Genomic DNA, 16,431 nt, shown 5'->3' with positions numbered 1-16,431 from the left:
GTTTAAAAGTTTATTTGTATGCATTTTTTTTTTATTTCTGTGTTTTTGACTATATAATATAAAACATTGACGATCGTGATCCCATAGTAATTTCACTTATTTTCTATTTTGATCCAAATATATCAGTCTTGTAACGACCCCCCGCCTAAATTGAATGAAAAAAATTTAATGTCAGGTAGATTTAAAAAAACAAAAAAGGGCGAGATGAACTTGTACGCGTTATACTTTAAGATTTCTGAAGACCATTTCCGCTTCGTCGTGATTCATTTCGCCGTATTGACGAATAATCCGGATTATAGTCTCTTCCACTTGGGTGGCCATCGCTGTCTTCCCACAAATGTACACGTAAGCTCCCTCGTTTAAAATTTGCGTAGACACCCGAGCACCGTCCTTCCAAAGCAAATCTTGAACATATTCCTGCATAATAGGGTCAATTATTTTTTTTGTAGGTTAAACATTTCATCTTTTGTTGTGATGTGTTATTGATTTTACTTTCGGCTTTGCGGTTTCTCTAGAAAATGCCACAAAGGTTTTGGTGATGACCTTATGTTGCATCATCGTATCCAGTTCATTACGAAACGGCTGTGAAGCTTTTTCTCTGCATCCGTAGTACATGTAGATTGCACCATACTGATTGGACGCTGTAAGTGGGGAAAATAGTAGAATAGATAGGCACATACATTTTAAAAATGAGCAATTCAATAAATAAGGTTAATTTTTTTTTACAGTACATTGGTGCTGGACAGGTCGTTTCGAAAAATTCCCCCATAGTTTGGAGATAAAAGTGTGATGAAATGCGCCCTTTTCAAAATGTCTTTGTTGCCAGAAACCTCTAAATTTATTTTTAAAAATGTATGACATCAGAATATAAATTCAAATTACTTCGTCGGTTTATCGAAAATATTATTACCTTAAAGGTGCGATACCACTTCCAGCAGCGATACAAATGATGGGCTTTAACGGATAGGGTGGTAAATGAAAGCTTGGATTGGACTTGAAGTAGCAAATGATAAAATCTCCCCGATTGGTTTGTTCCAAGTAAGAAGTGCAGAGTCCGTGGAAAAGACGGCCTTTGCCACCTTCAGTCCGGTAACGAACTAAACTTGCTGTTAGACTAAATTTTAAAAAATTGTATTGATTATTATTTTTAAACGTATTTTTTCATTTTAAAGAAATTATTAAAATTTCAGAACTGGATTTCAGTCGGTGCAAAGGCAGCGGAAGAGGAAATACTGTAGAAACGAGGTTGAATCATTGGTAGCGTGCTGATTAAAGCCGCCGCATCGACATCGACGGAAAGAAAGTCTTCCAAGACGTCCACAATATTAGGATTAACGGATGATACCCATTTTTGATAAGCTGCCAAATCCTATACGTATAAATATCAAATCAAAGTTAAGCTCAAGTTATAAACTTTAATTCTTATTTCGATACCGTAGTATAATACCTCGGCTAAAATTTCAAGTCGCATTTTGTCTTTTTGATCGATTGCTGACGAAGCCATAAGTCGAAGAGTAGTCTGTGAAGGTGGGCTGGTCAAATCTATGAATCGAGCCAGTAAATTGTCGAACGAACACGGCGGAATTCTCTTCCAATTTTCCCTGTTTCCATTGGGTCCCTGAATTTGAAGTTGAATCGTTGGTGATTTGGACGCGGGACAGTTTCTTAGACGAAGTACAAAGCGTTGCATCATATCTCGATTATTCCGAGGAAAGACGGCCAAGTGATCTCCGGGTTTGTACTTGAGTGTTTCCGGGTTTAATGTGTTTAACTGAAGGAGGATTGTTGCATGACCGTCTCGGCTATTTAATGACAAAAATATGGGGTTTAATTTTTAATAAGAAAAATATTTATGTAACAAAAATTCAATCACATACTTTGGCCTGGCAGGATCACCGATTAAAGTTTTTCCTGATATCCTAACAAGTGACACCTCTTTCTGGTGGACAGACGAAAGAACTAAGAAGACACACCGAAATTTTTTTTTAAAATAGAAAACGGTTTGCATTAAAAAATATAAAAATTCTAACCATGCAAGACGTCTTCTTTTTCCTCTTGGGATGATGTGATGAAACGCGCTGAAAAATGGACGCTTGGCTGATCAGCAGATGATTCCTCATTAATAAAATTGTTGTAGTTTATTCCTTCGATGAGAAATTGTTTACACAGCGCAGTAGTTATGTCTGACAACCAAGTCTGAACAGTTTTTTCTTGATTGTTAAGTTCGTCGGCACAGGCGAGCGGCAACAGACGGGTTCCCCCCAGTTCTTTAAACGTTACGTCGACAAATTTCCCGAACGCGCAATATTGGTGATATGATGTCGACCCCAGACCCAGAACGGCAAAACTGTATACAAGAAAAAAAAAAAACTTTTCTTTAGATTAATACTTTAAAAAATAATATTATGCCTTATATATTTTATAGCCAACTATATGATGGGCATCATACCATGGGAGTTCATTGTTGATATGTCGAAATTTAAAGTTTTCCTTGCTCATTTTGATGAGATTTTTTTTGAATTCTTCTCCGTTGATGGGAGCCTCTCCGTCTCCAAACGTCGATGCTACTATAATAATTGCTTGTTGGTCTTGCAATTTTTTGGCATCAAAATCAGCCATAGAGTAAAGCTATATTGTAGTCAAATGAAAAGGTGATCTATTAAAAAGCCGATAATATAGCTCAGAGTAAATGATCAAGCTTCTTTATATATACATTGGCCTGAAAAAGAGATTTGAACTTGACGAATGCTTTCGTCGCAAAGTTTTCAGCTCTTCCGGATTGTGAAGCAAATAGGACGACCACTTTGGGTCGCTTCGACCAACGAGAGGAGAACAAATAACTGCACAGTCGAACCGCTATAATTACTGCCATCATTTTCTTCTTCGGGTTACCTTGTCCTCTACTTTTGACTAATGATTTCGTCTGGAAATTTGACCAGGCTGCCATCTGGGTAAAAATTAATGTAATGATATAAAATTACTTTAAATTACAAAAAGTATACTTGGTATTCGAAAGACGGCCTGAGAAAGTAAAAGGCCATTTCTTGATGAAAAAGTGGCGAAGAAGAAGAAGACATTGGCGGAACAAGCCAAATCCAATCGGCTGGGCATCCTCCGCGCGTCTTCATTTCATTTGCGTAAAACTGGATGAAAGATTCAGAGGCCGTATGATGGTCCCAGGTAGTCACCCCACACTTTTGATAGCTGTACAGCACCGCTTTGTTCACCTCTAACAAAACTGTGTCTTTCCAAAGTGTGGCGTGAGTGCTCGTGTCTAATTCCATTTTTCTGGCTATCATCTGTGTCAAAATTCAATTAACTTTGTTTTTTGCAAATAAAGTTTTTGCGTAAATCAAATCTTACTTCTGATATGTTATAGCGTTGAGGATCGCACAGATCTCTAGAGCCTACCTCTGTGCCCATATACCATCCATTAAAGGGAGCAGCTGGAAACTGGATACCCCCACAGTCAAAGAGCATATTGGCTACCGCAGGTAGGGCGTACCAACGCAATCCTAATTCTCCGAACCAAGGCAACCTGAAATTGTTGATTTAATCAACAGCATGTACAATAGTATAATAAACTCTGGTCAATAGAGTTAAAAAAGAAAAAAAAAAGTTTTCGGTATAATAAAGAGAAACTTACGATGGATGCACGAGAGGAACTTGAAGTACAATGTCATCCGGAAGTAAGAAAACTTGGGGCGCAAGACCCTTAGCTTGAAGGACAAGGGGGAGAACATCGAATTGAGTTCTCTCTTGGCTATCCCATCCCAATGAGAGACACAGCTGTAAACATATCAACAATAAGCAATTACAGCATTGAAAATAGCTAATGATTTTTCCGGTGTAGGGTAGGCGTATAGATACAAGCAATACGTATACGTATATAAAACATGCCTCAGTAAACTGAACGTTGGAAGGGTCTCCTTGTATTGTTCCATCCGGGTTCCGATAGCCAGCGTAACTAATCAATTGGCTGTTCCAAATACGAAAGTCGAGCTGGCCGTCAGTGCGGGCTGGAAAGACGGTTATGACTGAACGAAGACGCCCTTGATTTGTTGCGTACTTGATGTGCTCGACAAGGCTATCGAACATTTCTTGGGCTGTTTGAACATGCCGAGCATCGAAGACCTATATACAGAAATAACGCATCACGCAAACGGTAGCTCAGTAATATAGCTTATACATTTTGTATATAGAGAATTTGAAAGAAAATTCTCTTATTCATATATTTTAACAGAGTGTTATATAGGCCTACCTTGAGGGATTGCCACTGAACTCTTGCGACGCATCGTGGGGCATTGCGCCAAGCCATGCCACATCCGTGTACTAACTCATCGTAAGTCAAATCATACTTACCATTACTCTCAATGTCCTTGTGAACTTGAAGCAACCGCACTATATGTTCCTCTGAAGCAAATCTTTTATAGAAAGTATAATGACCCGCATCACGTATTAATAATTACATTTCCTTGCATACACAACACAATTGATAGGAAATCACTTTTTTGAAGCACGGAAGTATCCATCGAGAAACTCCTTGGCCTGTTGCAAAATTTTGTCTTTTGGTCGTTTATAATTGGCGGGAATTTGTCTGGGGACCATTCGACTGCCGACGCACACTTCTTCTCCCGAACAAGGTCCTTCCTAAAAATATCACGAAGTAAACGTTTCGATGTGCTGTCATATACTTATGTACTACTCTCATGTGAGCATACAGTCCGTGATCCGTGTAGAAATATTAAAAATAATTACTTACACAAATATTTTCATGAAACAGCTTGTCAACGGAAACTTCGCCTGTTGTGTGATTGCGTAGTTCAACGCCGCGTCGATCTTCCAACCACATTTTGACGCAAGTTGAAAATGCTGTATTCAGTTAATCTATATTACATTCGAAAATAAATGCAAATATTTTAGGTACCCTATATGTGCGTAATCCCTGTAGAGCGGGAAATAATTTATGCAACTACCCTATATTTCGATGTTGGATGATGATTTTGGGTATATAAAGGTAGGTGTTACTGTATGTCTTGAATGCGCAAGCGATATATCTATGTAAGGAACTCTACACATTAACGGACTGCACTAACGATGTTGAAGGTAGAACTGCAATTATTTAATATGCGCTCCCTCTTTAACGTTTTATGGATGAGAGCAACAACGTCGACAACGTCGTCGTTTAAAGGACGTATGGATAAAGGAAAATCTTTGAGAAAAGTAAATTGAAACTCACTATGAACCTGCATTTATAACTGAAAATAAATCGTTATTATCGACAACAGCGATTGCTGACTCTTCTCCATGTTATCAGTTGATTGAGTGATAGATCTATATAAATAAGCGCTTTGTCATTCAATCTAATCTTTGAAATTCACCTTGGAAAACCCCCCTCTCCCCCCAAAAATAGGAAGGGGAAAAACCAGTAAATCGCAGTAATAAAAGTATTGGCTAAATTGTTTTCAGCACACACCCAGCATCACGAGATAATATCACGCAACATTAAGAACTGATATGAACTTTTAAAATCGCCTCCCCACCACTATAATGAAATTGTCGAAAGTCAATATATATTTTTAAAATCTCAAATAAGAACTCAACTGAAAAATCCGAAACACGCCAACAAAGGAAATATATATAGGAGGATTGCAATATTCGATATTCGCCTTCGAACTCAGTAACCTAATCACACGATGTATATTCGTGAATAGCATGTTATGGACATGAAAATCGATCGCCAGCATGCTTCGGGTTTATGGTAATACATGGTGTGTGACACATGACACGCTAGTTTGATATCAAAGAGACAATATATTTAGTTCCAAGTTTCATCTACTCACCCCAATGACCTTTAAACTACTTTGTTCAACGTCTATGCTGACACAGTGTGACGATGGATGGGTACTACACCTATGCACATTTAAGTTAGCCTTCACAATATTTTGATTCGTCGAGAATAACGTACATACTAAGCTATTATTACATACAACTTCCACCGTCCGAAAGCAGCATGTGAATATAGTCAAAGAAAGAGTGCGTTAGGCTTGTGAAGAAAAACTTTCTAGCAAATAATAATAAGAATATTTCCCCTTAAAAAATGGTATATGACGAATTTTAGAATTGTGTTAACTGCTGAATGCTACTGTACATGCCTTCCGCCCTCTCCGCCCCACCCCCACCTAAAAAAGGAAATGAGTTTGCCACCATGACGCGAATACACGTGAGGAACTATTATTCTTTAACGAGCCGTCGACAAGCCTGATGTACACTGCAAGAATGCGGCCATCAACATGTTGGTTAGAATATTTTTGTATTCGTGAAATTCCATGAATTAATTCTGGAGCAAATTTTCAATATTGTGTTGTGATGTTCTGACGCGAGCGTCGGCTATAAGGCGTTCTCTTCCAACTTGTGGCCAGAATTATAGTACAGCTCCCGCTAAATTTGAGAAAAAAGGAGAAAAAAATTAATACTGGAATATCGTCCCTTTAAAATATACGCAGTAAACAAAAGATTATAGCACACGAATGAAAAAAAAAAAACATCCGTCAAAGAATGTGTGTTTCGACATTTAAAAATTTTTTGAATAATCAAACAATTGTTCATCAATCTATGTCTGCAAATAAGCCAATCTAAAAAATTAGAAAATTTCTTCTCTTCCGCTTCCGCTCTCAACCATACGTGGACGAATGATTGCACGCCCGAATCCAATCTAAAAGTTTAACTTTATAGAGTATAACTTAACTTAAGTTTACGTATATAGCTGCATCAGTACGGAATAACTAATCAAATTCTGAATATGTAGCACACTCAACATGCGTATAACTCTGTATAATAATAATAGGACAACTGTAAATTTTTTAAATGATCCATGTTATTTTTGAAACAGCAATTTAACATCATTTGTTTAGCAGAATTCAGTATTTATTTAAAACCCTATTCTTTTCTTTTTACCAACAACGTAGAACGAAAACAAATTTCGTTGCCGGGTGGTTAGTTGAACTAACTAAGCACACAAGTAAGCAAACCGTAAAAAAGGAAGTGGTGGTCGTCTTCTTATTACTTTCATTATTTTCGGATATTTTTGGCGATAATATCCGCCATCTCAATCATCCCTTGTCTTTCTTTCTTTTTTTGGATTTCCCTCTTTTGTTCTTCGTATAGGCTGGTTTCGACGTAAATCCACGCAAATGTAGTAAATCTTGTACGTTGTGACAAGTGGCGTAAGCGTTGGCAATAGCAATTTCGTTCATATCTCCCAAATGTGATAATGTTTCTGTATTAATTGAAAAAAATAAATAAAATTTAGGCCTATTATAATCACATTCGGCATCAGAAGTAAGGTTTTCATTTATGGTACAGTAAATAACACGGACTTAATAAAGTATGTAGGGGGACTCTAGACAGCATTCACAGAATTCAACCGTATATATAGATAAGCATAAAAGCGTAGCGTTTTCATCAATCACATTGTCAGTAGCGATGATAGCTTATTTATTATATTGCGTGCCATGCCATACCGTTGTACTTGTATGTACAATTCCAACAGCAATGCGCAATATCAGTGCTGTGCAGCATGGACTGGCGTGCATGCTGGCGTGTGCTGCTGACTTACATGCGAGACAGGCTTTCGGCTTTCTCTTCACTGAAATGAGTGCAGCATGAACGCGAAATGTGTATAGTGTCAATTCAAATCCTTACCCTTTTTGGTGGGCGTTAAAATGGTTAAATTCTCGGGAGTTGACATGGCAGTCTCTCTTCGTCCGCAGCTGAACCATAAATATCGCCAGATCAAAAGAAATCACACAATGATGAAACCCTGCACGACGGCTGCGCACGGCAAACGAAAAAGCTCGAGGTCGAGGCGCTTGCGTAGTTCAATTATTGATGAACGTCGAATTTTGGCAAAGGAAAATAAACAACCCATCAATCTGTGATGAAAAAGAATAATGGAAATGCAATAGTGCCCGTTGCAAATATCGCAAGACAACGATTAAACAAACAAATATCTGGTAGCAAATTGACATGGTATTGCCCTGTTTTCCATTGAAACAGTAGCAGCTCGACGGCGCTTTTAACGTTGAGTCAGTTACATTATCTTAAACCGTTAACGATTAAGTAAACGTTCCACCCTAGATGGCGAAATCGTCGAACGATGGTCCCATCTCGCGGCAGTCATGGAAAATAATTTTCCGGTGTTGGAGTTGGACTACGACTGTTAGAGTTGGACGGATCTTTCATTCTATCGCTGATAAAGTGATAAGAAATGGCGACCAACGCGAGTACGCGACCACGTTTCGATTGTCAGGTAAGACCTCTCAACATTTCAATATGACGTACCCAAATAGCAGTTCACTACCGTTAAGTTTAAATTGTGGTCGGTGAGAAGAAAACAGTATTCCACTATTGGTTAAGTAAGAATTATAGATTTTCAGCAAAGAATGTAGTAACAGTTAAAGTGTAGAAATTATCATTGAGATAGAGAGTATAGTTTTGCAGTAATTGAATAATAAAATGTGAACTTATGTTTTGGAGGATATCAGCCAGGGGTAAATGGAGCCACTTGAACAGGTATCAAACTCTTCTTGAGTAGTAATTATCTGGGATGCATCATAGCAATTTAAATATAAAATTCCAAGTAAATAGTGATAGTTATCCAAAATAGCTACGTGGATGTTATGACAGTAAACCTCTCTTGAGTAAAACGGGAACCATTCAGTGTCTTGCCATGAAGAAGGAAAGGGTCCTGCTAGAGAAAAATCTCAATCACTTTTATTTATATTGTGTCGGTCCCCTGCATTTCATGTTGTCTTTGTTTTTCATTTGACTTAAATTGATATTGGTAAGAATAATTTACTTATAGTTTCCTCAGCGGCATCAGTACCCTTATGTAATAACCCCAAAAGTTTCCCTCTGTTACTGACTCAAATATCAGATGAATCTTCTATAGTCAATTTTCTTCAGCACGAGCAACAATATTAAATGGACTTAGACCATGGAGGCATGGACTACTTTATTTTAATGGACTGGACTCTTGTAGGAATGGCATGATAAAAAAAAAACAGTCAGGTATGTCAACCGTCACAGACGTAGAAGAGTACCTAATTGCTTGGAATTTTAGTACTAAAAAGCGTATACTACCTGCTAGATTATTACACTTTGGTAATTTTTAACCTTTTTCAACCAGAATTATGGAGCTTCAGTTTTGGCCATTGTAAGTTTCTTCAACATGCTGGTAGATCTCGAGAAGTAGCAGTACTGCTGACAGGGAACGTCATTGATGGCAATGGATATAGGAATGAGTTTTGAGATCCAGGAAAACAGTGAAATTCTCTTGCTCAATGCTACCCCTTGGGCTAGGTAGTAAAGTCAAATTAAGTTGTATTGAATTGTCATTGTTAAAACAGCGAATCTTTCCCATTAGTAGTTTAAACATTTGTGAAACAAGATCTTTCGTGTTTACACATGGTATGAATATTAGTACTAATGAATAAATAGCATGAATGTGGTGATTTCCTGACTCCTGGCGTGTCTTTGCAGTGTTCCGACCCTAGGTAAAGGTTTTTTGGATAGTGGATTTTGCCAAAAATCGACCAAAATCATTTTGGTATGTGGAATGTTTTTGATTCTTCACTGTACAAATATGCGTGCCTAATTACCTATATGTTTCTAATGATTCTTTTAATTATTTATGATTTAGACTAGAATGAAGAATTTAATTTTGTGTGAGGCACTGCGGAGTGTAGACAAGAAAAGCGGAACTTAAGCTACTGTGGCCTCATATTATTCTCTTTACCCGCGGAAAAGCCCAGTGAAGAAGGAACAGTAAAGTCAAGAGGTTTCCAAGCTGGCTACACCACATTCGACACCTAAGAAAAACGAACAGCAATCTGAATTGGATAGGATGGCGGAAAAGAAGAATTGATTGCTCGAACATGAAATGTCGATCAGAAAGAATCATCTTCAGAGACTGCGAAATCATCGGCAGTTCCAGACGAATCCGTTAGTCCCGAATGTCGATATCTAGCAACACGATCTAATGTGTTGACTTGAGTGTTGACTCGAACTTCAGGGACCAAGTGTGGTGTTGTTTACGACTTTACGCACATACAGACTAGGTAATTTAAATTGAAGCAAATCTAAAAAAGGCTGTTTTTATTTTTAATGATTTTTTTTAATTTTCCGAACTTTTGTAGTCTTATGTCCAATTTTGTTTTTTCAATTGAAAAAAAAATGGCAAAAAACAGTCCTTCGGTTCGGGTATATGTACCTTGCGTCCTTGCTAACGCAGCTGACAGTCGTACCGTCTGTATAGATGCTAAGGGCTGTCACTAGATGGATAAATATTTCAGTGTGTTTAGGGATTGAACTATTCAGCCCTTGACTGTTGGTAAGGACCGTATATCATTTTCATTTCATGATCACATGTTCATGCGTCACACGTTAGTCTTTGCGGGGTACTTTCTTTCCTCACTCTTTTCCTCATAAAAGGTAACTCCTGCTTTTGATCTTTAAAGTTATCAAATATAAATTTTTTGGTGTGAATTAACACTTTACAGGTAACATAGCCTTCAATTTATGCTTGGCACTTCCATCTGATCACGTGGCCTTTACATTTTCCCAAAATGTCGTCTCTTGCTGCACGTACCGCCTTTTCGTTTCGTCACATGCAGCAACAATCCAGGACAGTAAAAGTAATTATGTTAAACTTTTTAACCCTGAGGTTACACATTTAGTTATTTGATGACTTTATTTTCTGATAGCAATTGAGTTTTTTTCTCCAAGTAGGAATACAGCCTTTTAAGGTAGGAGCCTCTAAGTTCAATGTGCATTGTTGCAGTTGCAGTCAGCTGGCAGGTAGTCGTCTTGCAGGTTTGCTTGCTATCTGTACAGTGTACCTTTCGTCACATGCAGCAACCCTTCAGAACAGTTTAAAATAATGGAGTTGGTCTGGTTTTTATGGTAAGGATACTCATTTACTTAGTTGATGTGTAGTTTTTTGCTTTATGTCTGTTGACTTATCAGTTAAAACCATAAAAAAAATGCCAATTGTTGATATGTTTGTCATGCAACAGTAATTCCTAGAGATTGCTTAGTTAAACCATGCTTCTGTCATTTTTTCTTGTCACACATGACCTTATTTTCAAATAGTAATTGATTTTTCATCCAAGTAGGAATACAGCCTGTTAAGGTCTGAGCTCTCAGTAGGATGTGCACACGGATTTGTTGCAGACATCTGGCAAAAGGTGTTCTTCTTGCTGGCTTGCTTGCTTCTTGTACAGTTTGTAGCTCTCGTCACATTCAGAAATACTTCAGAACAATTTAAAGTTAAACCATGCTGTCATTTTGTTCATGTCACACATGACTTTATTTTCTGATAGTTATTGAGTTTTTTCTCCAAGTAGGAATACAACCTCTTAAGGTCGGAGGCTTCAAGCCTCTTGATAGCAGTCCAATGTGCAGATGACTAGGTGCAGCCAGCTGGTGTACGGTGTGGTGACAGGTGAGCTGTTCATGCAGACTAGTGCTGATGTTGTTCGTACATTTAACTATGGACCATTCCGTCGTTCGTTAATGCTGAGAGATCTATTTCTTTTCACTAGGAGTGTAAAATTCTGTCTACCAGGTGGTGAAGTGTCTTTCCGTTAGTGAGAATGAGGTGACGAAATCCCGCCAATTGCTTTTAATACAGTGGACTGGGATATGTTGCTGACGGTATTTTTCGATTCTACATTTAAGAACGATTGAGGTATTCCGACACCCTTCGACCAAGCTGAATCGAAAGTGAACAACTTTAAAGCAGGTAAGTGAATTATGGAAATTTTTACTTTTGTTTAGTCCCTTTTCTAATCTACTTGATTTTTTTTGTAAAGGTTTATCGAAGATCATGCATTTCTCCACGTGGTCGCTGCCGTGTCATGTAGATGCGTCTTTGAGAGGGTTTTTCCTATATTGTAAGACAATATTGTGATGAAAACAGGAAATTATGTTGCTTTATAGTTGTCGGGCATATTTTATCGGCTGCTTTGTGTCGATATGTTATTTTCTGCTACCTGTACCGGTTTTGAGGTAATGTTTGTTGTACATTCTCATTTTATTATTTACTTTTAATTCATTACAGTCAATCGCTCGCCGCCGTTCCATTGCTGAAACTGAAGAGACTGCTGAAATTCAAGAGAATGCTGAAATTTAAAGACTGATAAATTATGTAGATGATTTTAAGTGCATATCTGTACTTCTTCTCCCCATTTTCTTTAGTAAGCAGTAACCAACCTCCCCCCCCTCGTTCTAGCTGGTTAATCACCAGCTGTGATAATGCGGTAAGACGCATGATTTGTGGGAAATTTGGAGGGTTATGAGGGAAACTATTCTATGATTATTTGCTCCCTTAATATTTGTTTCAGAACTCCACTTTTACAATTCTACTGCAAGGTCTGTCCTATAATTATTTGCTCCTTAACCCATAACAATCACAACTCTGTAAACTGTTGTCCTACAAAACCTTACCTGATATTTATATATCTAATTACTATTCAATAACATACCCACAACAAATAAAACCTTAAATGTTATAAATTATCATGAGTTTTATATTGAAATAAAAACAATGAATAATTTTATTCAATTAAGCTGAATTATTTATTTAATTCTAATTCATTTAAAGATTATTTTAATCTAATTAAACTAATTTTAATTTAATTAAACTAGTTTTAATTTAATTAAACTTAATTATATTATATTTAATTTATTTATAATTCATCAAAAAGTGTTAAAATAACGAGTATTTACTAAACAGACCGTCCGGTTCAAACCTTGTCTTTATTTGCAAGTTCAATATAGTTACATTCTGGATGCGGAATTAGGCAATCCAACAACCAGAATTGATCTATAAGGACTTGCAGGCAGCTAATCAAGGCAGGGGGTTGAGGAACATAATTACGAGAGCGATAGAACGGGGCCGCCACAGAAAAGAAGGAAGCCCAGATATGACTTGAAATTTATCTAACAACTACACAATTTATCAGTCTTGAATTACAGCATTCTCTTGTTGATTTTCACGAGTGAATGAAGATGAAGTCCATGCCAAGTAGCGAAAGATTACCCTGTAGGCAGAATGAACATTTATTTGGATGACAATAATATTCAAACAAAATTGTAGCGACAGAAAGCAATACCTCAAATCAAGAGGGCCATGTAAAGGAAGTAAAAAGGGAGATTCAAGGGTAGCAGCCAACAGGTTAGCAAACAACTAACAAGGAACTTTGTTGACTGAATAGTCCTTGTCCTTTTTCTTGAAAGAACACGACGATACCAACATGACTTCTCATAAAGTCTGTCATGCCAATTTAGAAACCTGTAGTTTAGAACCTGTAAATAAAATTTAAAAATGGGTCATCTTAATGTTTATAATTAAAAGGTATTAGTTTGTGTCATCAATGTGCTTGACGTCTATGATCTTAAGGTATAATTGAACAGTTATCAAAATACACTTGAAATTGTCTCTTAAACATCAGAAAGACAAAAGCCCAGATCAATACTTTAAATACATATTAGATTTCAACGAAAAAGTTCAGTGACATGAAAAGTGAACTTACACATGAAACCAGCAATCAGTTATCCAAGGTTCTCTAGAAGATGGAATGAGATAATGGTCCATGCTGGGGCTGGTGATCTAGCAAGTCGAATTACTCCAATACAAACAACAGGTATTAATTATGATGAATCCTAATGAAAAATGAGATGAATAAATGTTTCAGGCTGAAACTTTCAGCATTACTGTAATTAAGCTAGTGTCGGTTGTTACCTGTATCATTTCGATGGCATATTTTAGTAGAATCAGTAGAATACAATGATTTTGAACAAAATAGTTTACAGTAACAGTAGGCACGACGGCCACACGACTCTTTTCTCCTGTAAGTTGATGAAAAACATTTAGGTTATCCAACATTTACACGGAATAGAACACATCACCGAAAAGTTACAGAAGAAATCACTCGAATTTACCTATGAATTGATTGGTAATTTTCGAAAAAAAGACAGCTTAATTTTTTACAACAAACCGCCATAAGCCCATAACTGACACAATCAACACGCCATCTATTTGACACGACTCAAAACTCAGTATTTGAAGGGCTGGTCTTAAAAATACTCACAAAATTTGAAAAGCGCATTTTTGTTCGCTAAAACCTAAATTTCAGTCTTGAGAACTGTACAGAGAATAAAGCTCACTTGCTAGTTTTATGCAAAATTTCCGGAAGTAGACCGGAAGTAAGCGATAGCGCCTTAACCATTGAGCTGTCATAAAAACAAACCAAATATTCGTGATCTACATGAAATTTGGGGTCGATTAGGTGTAATTTAAACGAAATCCAGAAATTGGTCAAAATCAAGATTTTTCCTGAACTATAGTTCAGGAAAATTCTCGAAACCGGAAGTACGCGTATGTGCAAAAAAAAACATGAACTTTATCACAAATTTGACGAGGACCACGAATATGTTGTTCTTTTGTGCGTCGAATTAATATTTACTGAACTACTGACTGAAATGAGAAAACCGGAAGTAGCCAAAAAAGCACATGATTATTAAAAACTAACAAGTGAGCTTTGTTGCTGAAACAGAAACTGATAGCTGCCAAACATAATTTCCTTGTAGTAGCAGCAAGAAATTCTTCAAAGATGTGAACAATAAACGTTACTAAACTGAGCGGAAAATGTCAAAATGATAAAAGGCTATGCCGTCTAGCGTCAGAAAAAATAAACGTTTGATTTGACAGTGAAAACAATGTCCGCTCTAGCTCGTTGACAACTGAATACTTGACACTCAATTGAAAAAAAAACAACTAACAAAGACAAATAAATTTAATACTCACGTTATATTCTACCCTCCAAATTTATTTCTCGTCTTCACCAAAAAGCCACCACCTCAGCATCACACATCACAATAGACGAAATTCCCAAGGTATAATGCTTCTACAATGAGCAGTGCTTCTACATGCTTCTACCATACTTCTACATCTGTTACTGTTAGTGATTCCAGATTGTTGACGAATATCGCATACTACTACTCCCTTACTTATCACCCTTTTAATAACTTCATTCCTATCATTCTGCACTTTGCCTTACTTGTGATAAATCTTTCTGTTTCTATGCAGGTTCCGATGGACATTTATGTTCAGCTGTTAATGGAGATCAGATGGAGATGCTGCCTAATGAGGAGATGGTGAAAGATGTGCTTTAAGCTGTTGCTGCTGTCCTTGGTGTCACAATTCAATGTGTTGTTCATTGATTTGCTTCCATCTCTCGGGAGTTCAAGTTGAGCTGCAGCTGCTGCAAGCAGTTTGTAGCATTGGTGTCATCCTGAAGTGTTCTCAACGTGTCAGTCAAGGCTTAAGCTTATTAAAGCGTGCTGTTCAAGGTTTTTTGAGTGTTTACACTCAAGTCTATCTAATGTTTAAGAGACGATTTCAAGTGTATACTAATAACTGTTTAATTAATCTTTTATTAGATCATAGATGTCAAGCACATTGATGACAAAGTTTAAACAAGGTAACTTTATTTTTTTATATATTTGCTGATTCTAAACTACAAGTTTCTAAATTTGCCTAACAGACTTTAAGAAAAGTCATGTTCTTTCAAGAAAAAGGACAAGAACTATTCAGTAAGGTTCCTTGTCTGCTAACCTGTTGGCTGCTACCCTTGAATCTCCCTTTTTACTTCCTTATATGGCCTTCTTGATTTAAGGTATTGCTTTCTGTCGCTACAATCTTATTTGAATGTTATTGTCATCCAAATAAATGTTCATTCTGCTTACAGGGTAATCCTTCGCTACTTGTCATGGACTTCAACCATTGGTGAAAACTGACGAGAGAATGCTGTAATTCAAGACTGAAAATTGCGTAGTTGTTAGATAAATTGCAAGTGCATATCTGGGCTCCCTTCTTTTCTGTGGCCCCGTTTCCCTATCTAACCACTAACCAACGCCCGCCGGTGGTCACTCACTCGCTACGACAACCAGGAAGAAGGGAGTGTGCTGGTCGAACGAGGACTTGCAAGGCGCATGATCCGATGAAAACTTTTGGAGGGTCATGAGTCTAAGCCGGAAGTCTACTATGATTAATCGCTCTCGTAATAACTGTTCCTCAACTCTTCGCTCTTTTTCCGGTTTCTCTCAACCACTGGCCGGGTAATCTCCCTGGTCGCAGTCAATTAAGGCAGTGTCTCCCCCTGCCTTGATTGGCTGCATGCTAGTCTTTATAGATCAGTTCTGGTTGTTGGTTTTCAATCCGGCATCCAAAATAGCTTTATATAGAATCTGCAAAAATAATTAAGTGTTGAACCGGACGATCTGTTTGGCAAGTAAGATAAAATTGAATGTAATATTTTGTTTCGTTGATTAATGATTATGTTTATTTAATAATAAAATGTTATT

At 37.2% G+C, this 16,431-nt stretch overlaps 1 protein-coding gene and 3 long non-coding RNA genes across 41 annotated transcripts; 2 read left to right on the top strand and 2 right to left on the bottom strand.

Annotated features, from left to right (window-relative positions):
• Window positions 1–5: 5 nt before the first annotated feature.
• On the bottom strand, window positions 6–5,242 carry LOC124193120 (nitric oxide synthase, salivary gland-like). 2 transcript variants are annotated; one of them, XM_046586777.1, is made up of 19 exons: window positions 4,928–5,242; window positions 4,763–4,872; window positions 4,508–4,650; window positions 4,262–4,424; window positions 3,901–4,134; window positions 3,647–3,789; window positions 3,364–3,538; window positions 3,003–3,299; window positions 2,714–2,947; window positions 2,450–2,628; window positions 2,031–2,347; window positions 1,878–1,959; window positions 1,448–1,802; window positions 1,194–1,369; window positions 911–1,114; window positions 732–832; window positions 493–641; window positions 226–417; window positions 6–145 (listed from the first exon to the last, which is right to left on the bottom strand). In XM_046586777.1, exons 2-19 carry the CDS (start codon window positions 4,850–4,852, stop codon window positions 104–106), a joined length of 3,276 nt encoding a protein of 1,091 aa, XP_046442733.1. In that variant the 5' UTR covers window positions 4,853–4,872; window positions 4,928–5,242; the 3' UTR covers window positions 6–103. The 2 variants fall into 2 exon arrangements, with proteins under 2 accessions (XP_046442733.1, XP_046442731.1); XM_046586775.1 differs by having other exon boundaries at window positions 4,763–4,887; window positions 4,977–5,242.
• A 3,034-nt stretch (window positions 5,243–8,276) lies between these two features.
• LOC124193118 lies at window positions 8,277–12,628 on the top strand. Of its 36 annotated transcripts, XR_006874062.1 has the most exons (14): window positions 8,278–9,072; window positions 9,191–9,363; window positions 9,428–9,471; window positions 9,544–9,610; window positions 9,704–10,121; window positions 10,200–10,494; window positions 10,563–10,697; window positions 10,767–10,965; window positions 11,178–11,249; window positions 11,409–11,538; window positions 11,607–11,662; window positions 11,743–11,806; window positions 11,877–12,072; window positions 12,125–12,628. It is a non-coding gene; the product is annotated as an uncharacterized LOC124193118 (long non-coding RNA). The 36 variants fall into 36 exon arrangements; XR_006874060.1 differs by having other exon boundaries at window positions 8,277–9,072; window positions 11,178–11,506; XR_006874093.1 differs by having other exon boundaries at window positions 8,277–9,072; window positions 11,178–11,527.
• A 175-nt stretch (window positions 12,629–12,803) lies between these two features.
• On the bottom strand, window positions 12,804–13,914 carry LOC124193117. Its single transcript, XR_006874058.1, has 4 exons — window positions 13,808–13,914; window positions 13,599–13,728; window positions 13,179–13,371; window positions 12,804–13,106 (listed from the first exon to the last, which is right to left on the bottom strand). It is a non-coding gene; the product is annotated as an uncharacterized LOC124193117 (long non-coding RNA).
• An 854-nt stretch (window positions 13,915–14,768) lies between these two features.
• LOC124193115 lies at window positions 14,769–16,384 on the top strand. 2 transcript variants are annotated; one of them, XR_006874056.1, is made up of 5 exons: window positions 14,769–14,961; window positions 15,155–15,417; window positions 15,508–15,548; window positions 15,612–15,743; window positions 15,816–15,873. It is a non-coding gene; the product is annotated as an uncharacterized LOC124193115 (long non-coding RNA). The 2 variants fall into 2 exon arrangements; XR_006874055.1 differs by having other exon boundaries at window positions 15,155–15,548; window positions 15,816–16,384.
• The last annotated feature ends 47 nt before the right edge of the window (window positions 16,385–16,431 follow it).

Source organism: Daphnia pulex, chromosome 4, assembly GCF_021134715.1.
Source record: "Daphnia pulex isolate KAP4 chromosome 4, ASM2113471v1".
NCBI classification, from domain to species: domain Eukaryota; kingdom Metazoa; phylum Arthropoda; class Branchiopoda; order Diplostraca; family Daphniidae; genus Daphnia; species Daphnia pulex.
The sequence above is the reverse complement of the archived record's forward strand: the minus strand, read 5'-3'. Positions and strand labels throughout refer to the sequence as shown.

Bases quoted from the DNA above. Each gene is read 5' to 3' on its own strand.
- LOC124193120 (XM_046586777.1), bottom strand. From the start codon at position 4,852: ATGTGGTTGGAAGATCGACGCGGCGTTGAACTACGCAATCACACAACA. The intron at 1,960-2,030 runs GTTAGAATTTTT...GTGTCTTCTTAG, and splicing joins AAAAGAAGACGTCTTGCATG to TTCTTTCGTCTGTCCACCAG. The intron at 642-731 runs GTACTGTAAAAA...CCCCACTTACAG, and splicing joins ACGACCTGTCCAGCACCAAT to CGTCCAATCAGTATGGTGCA.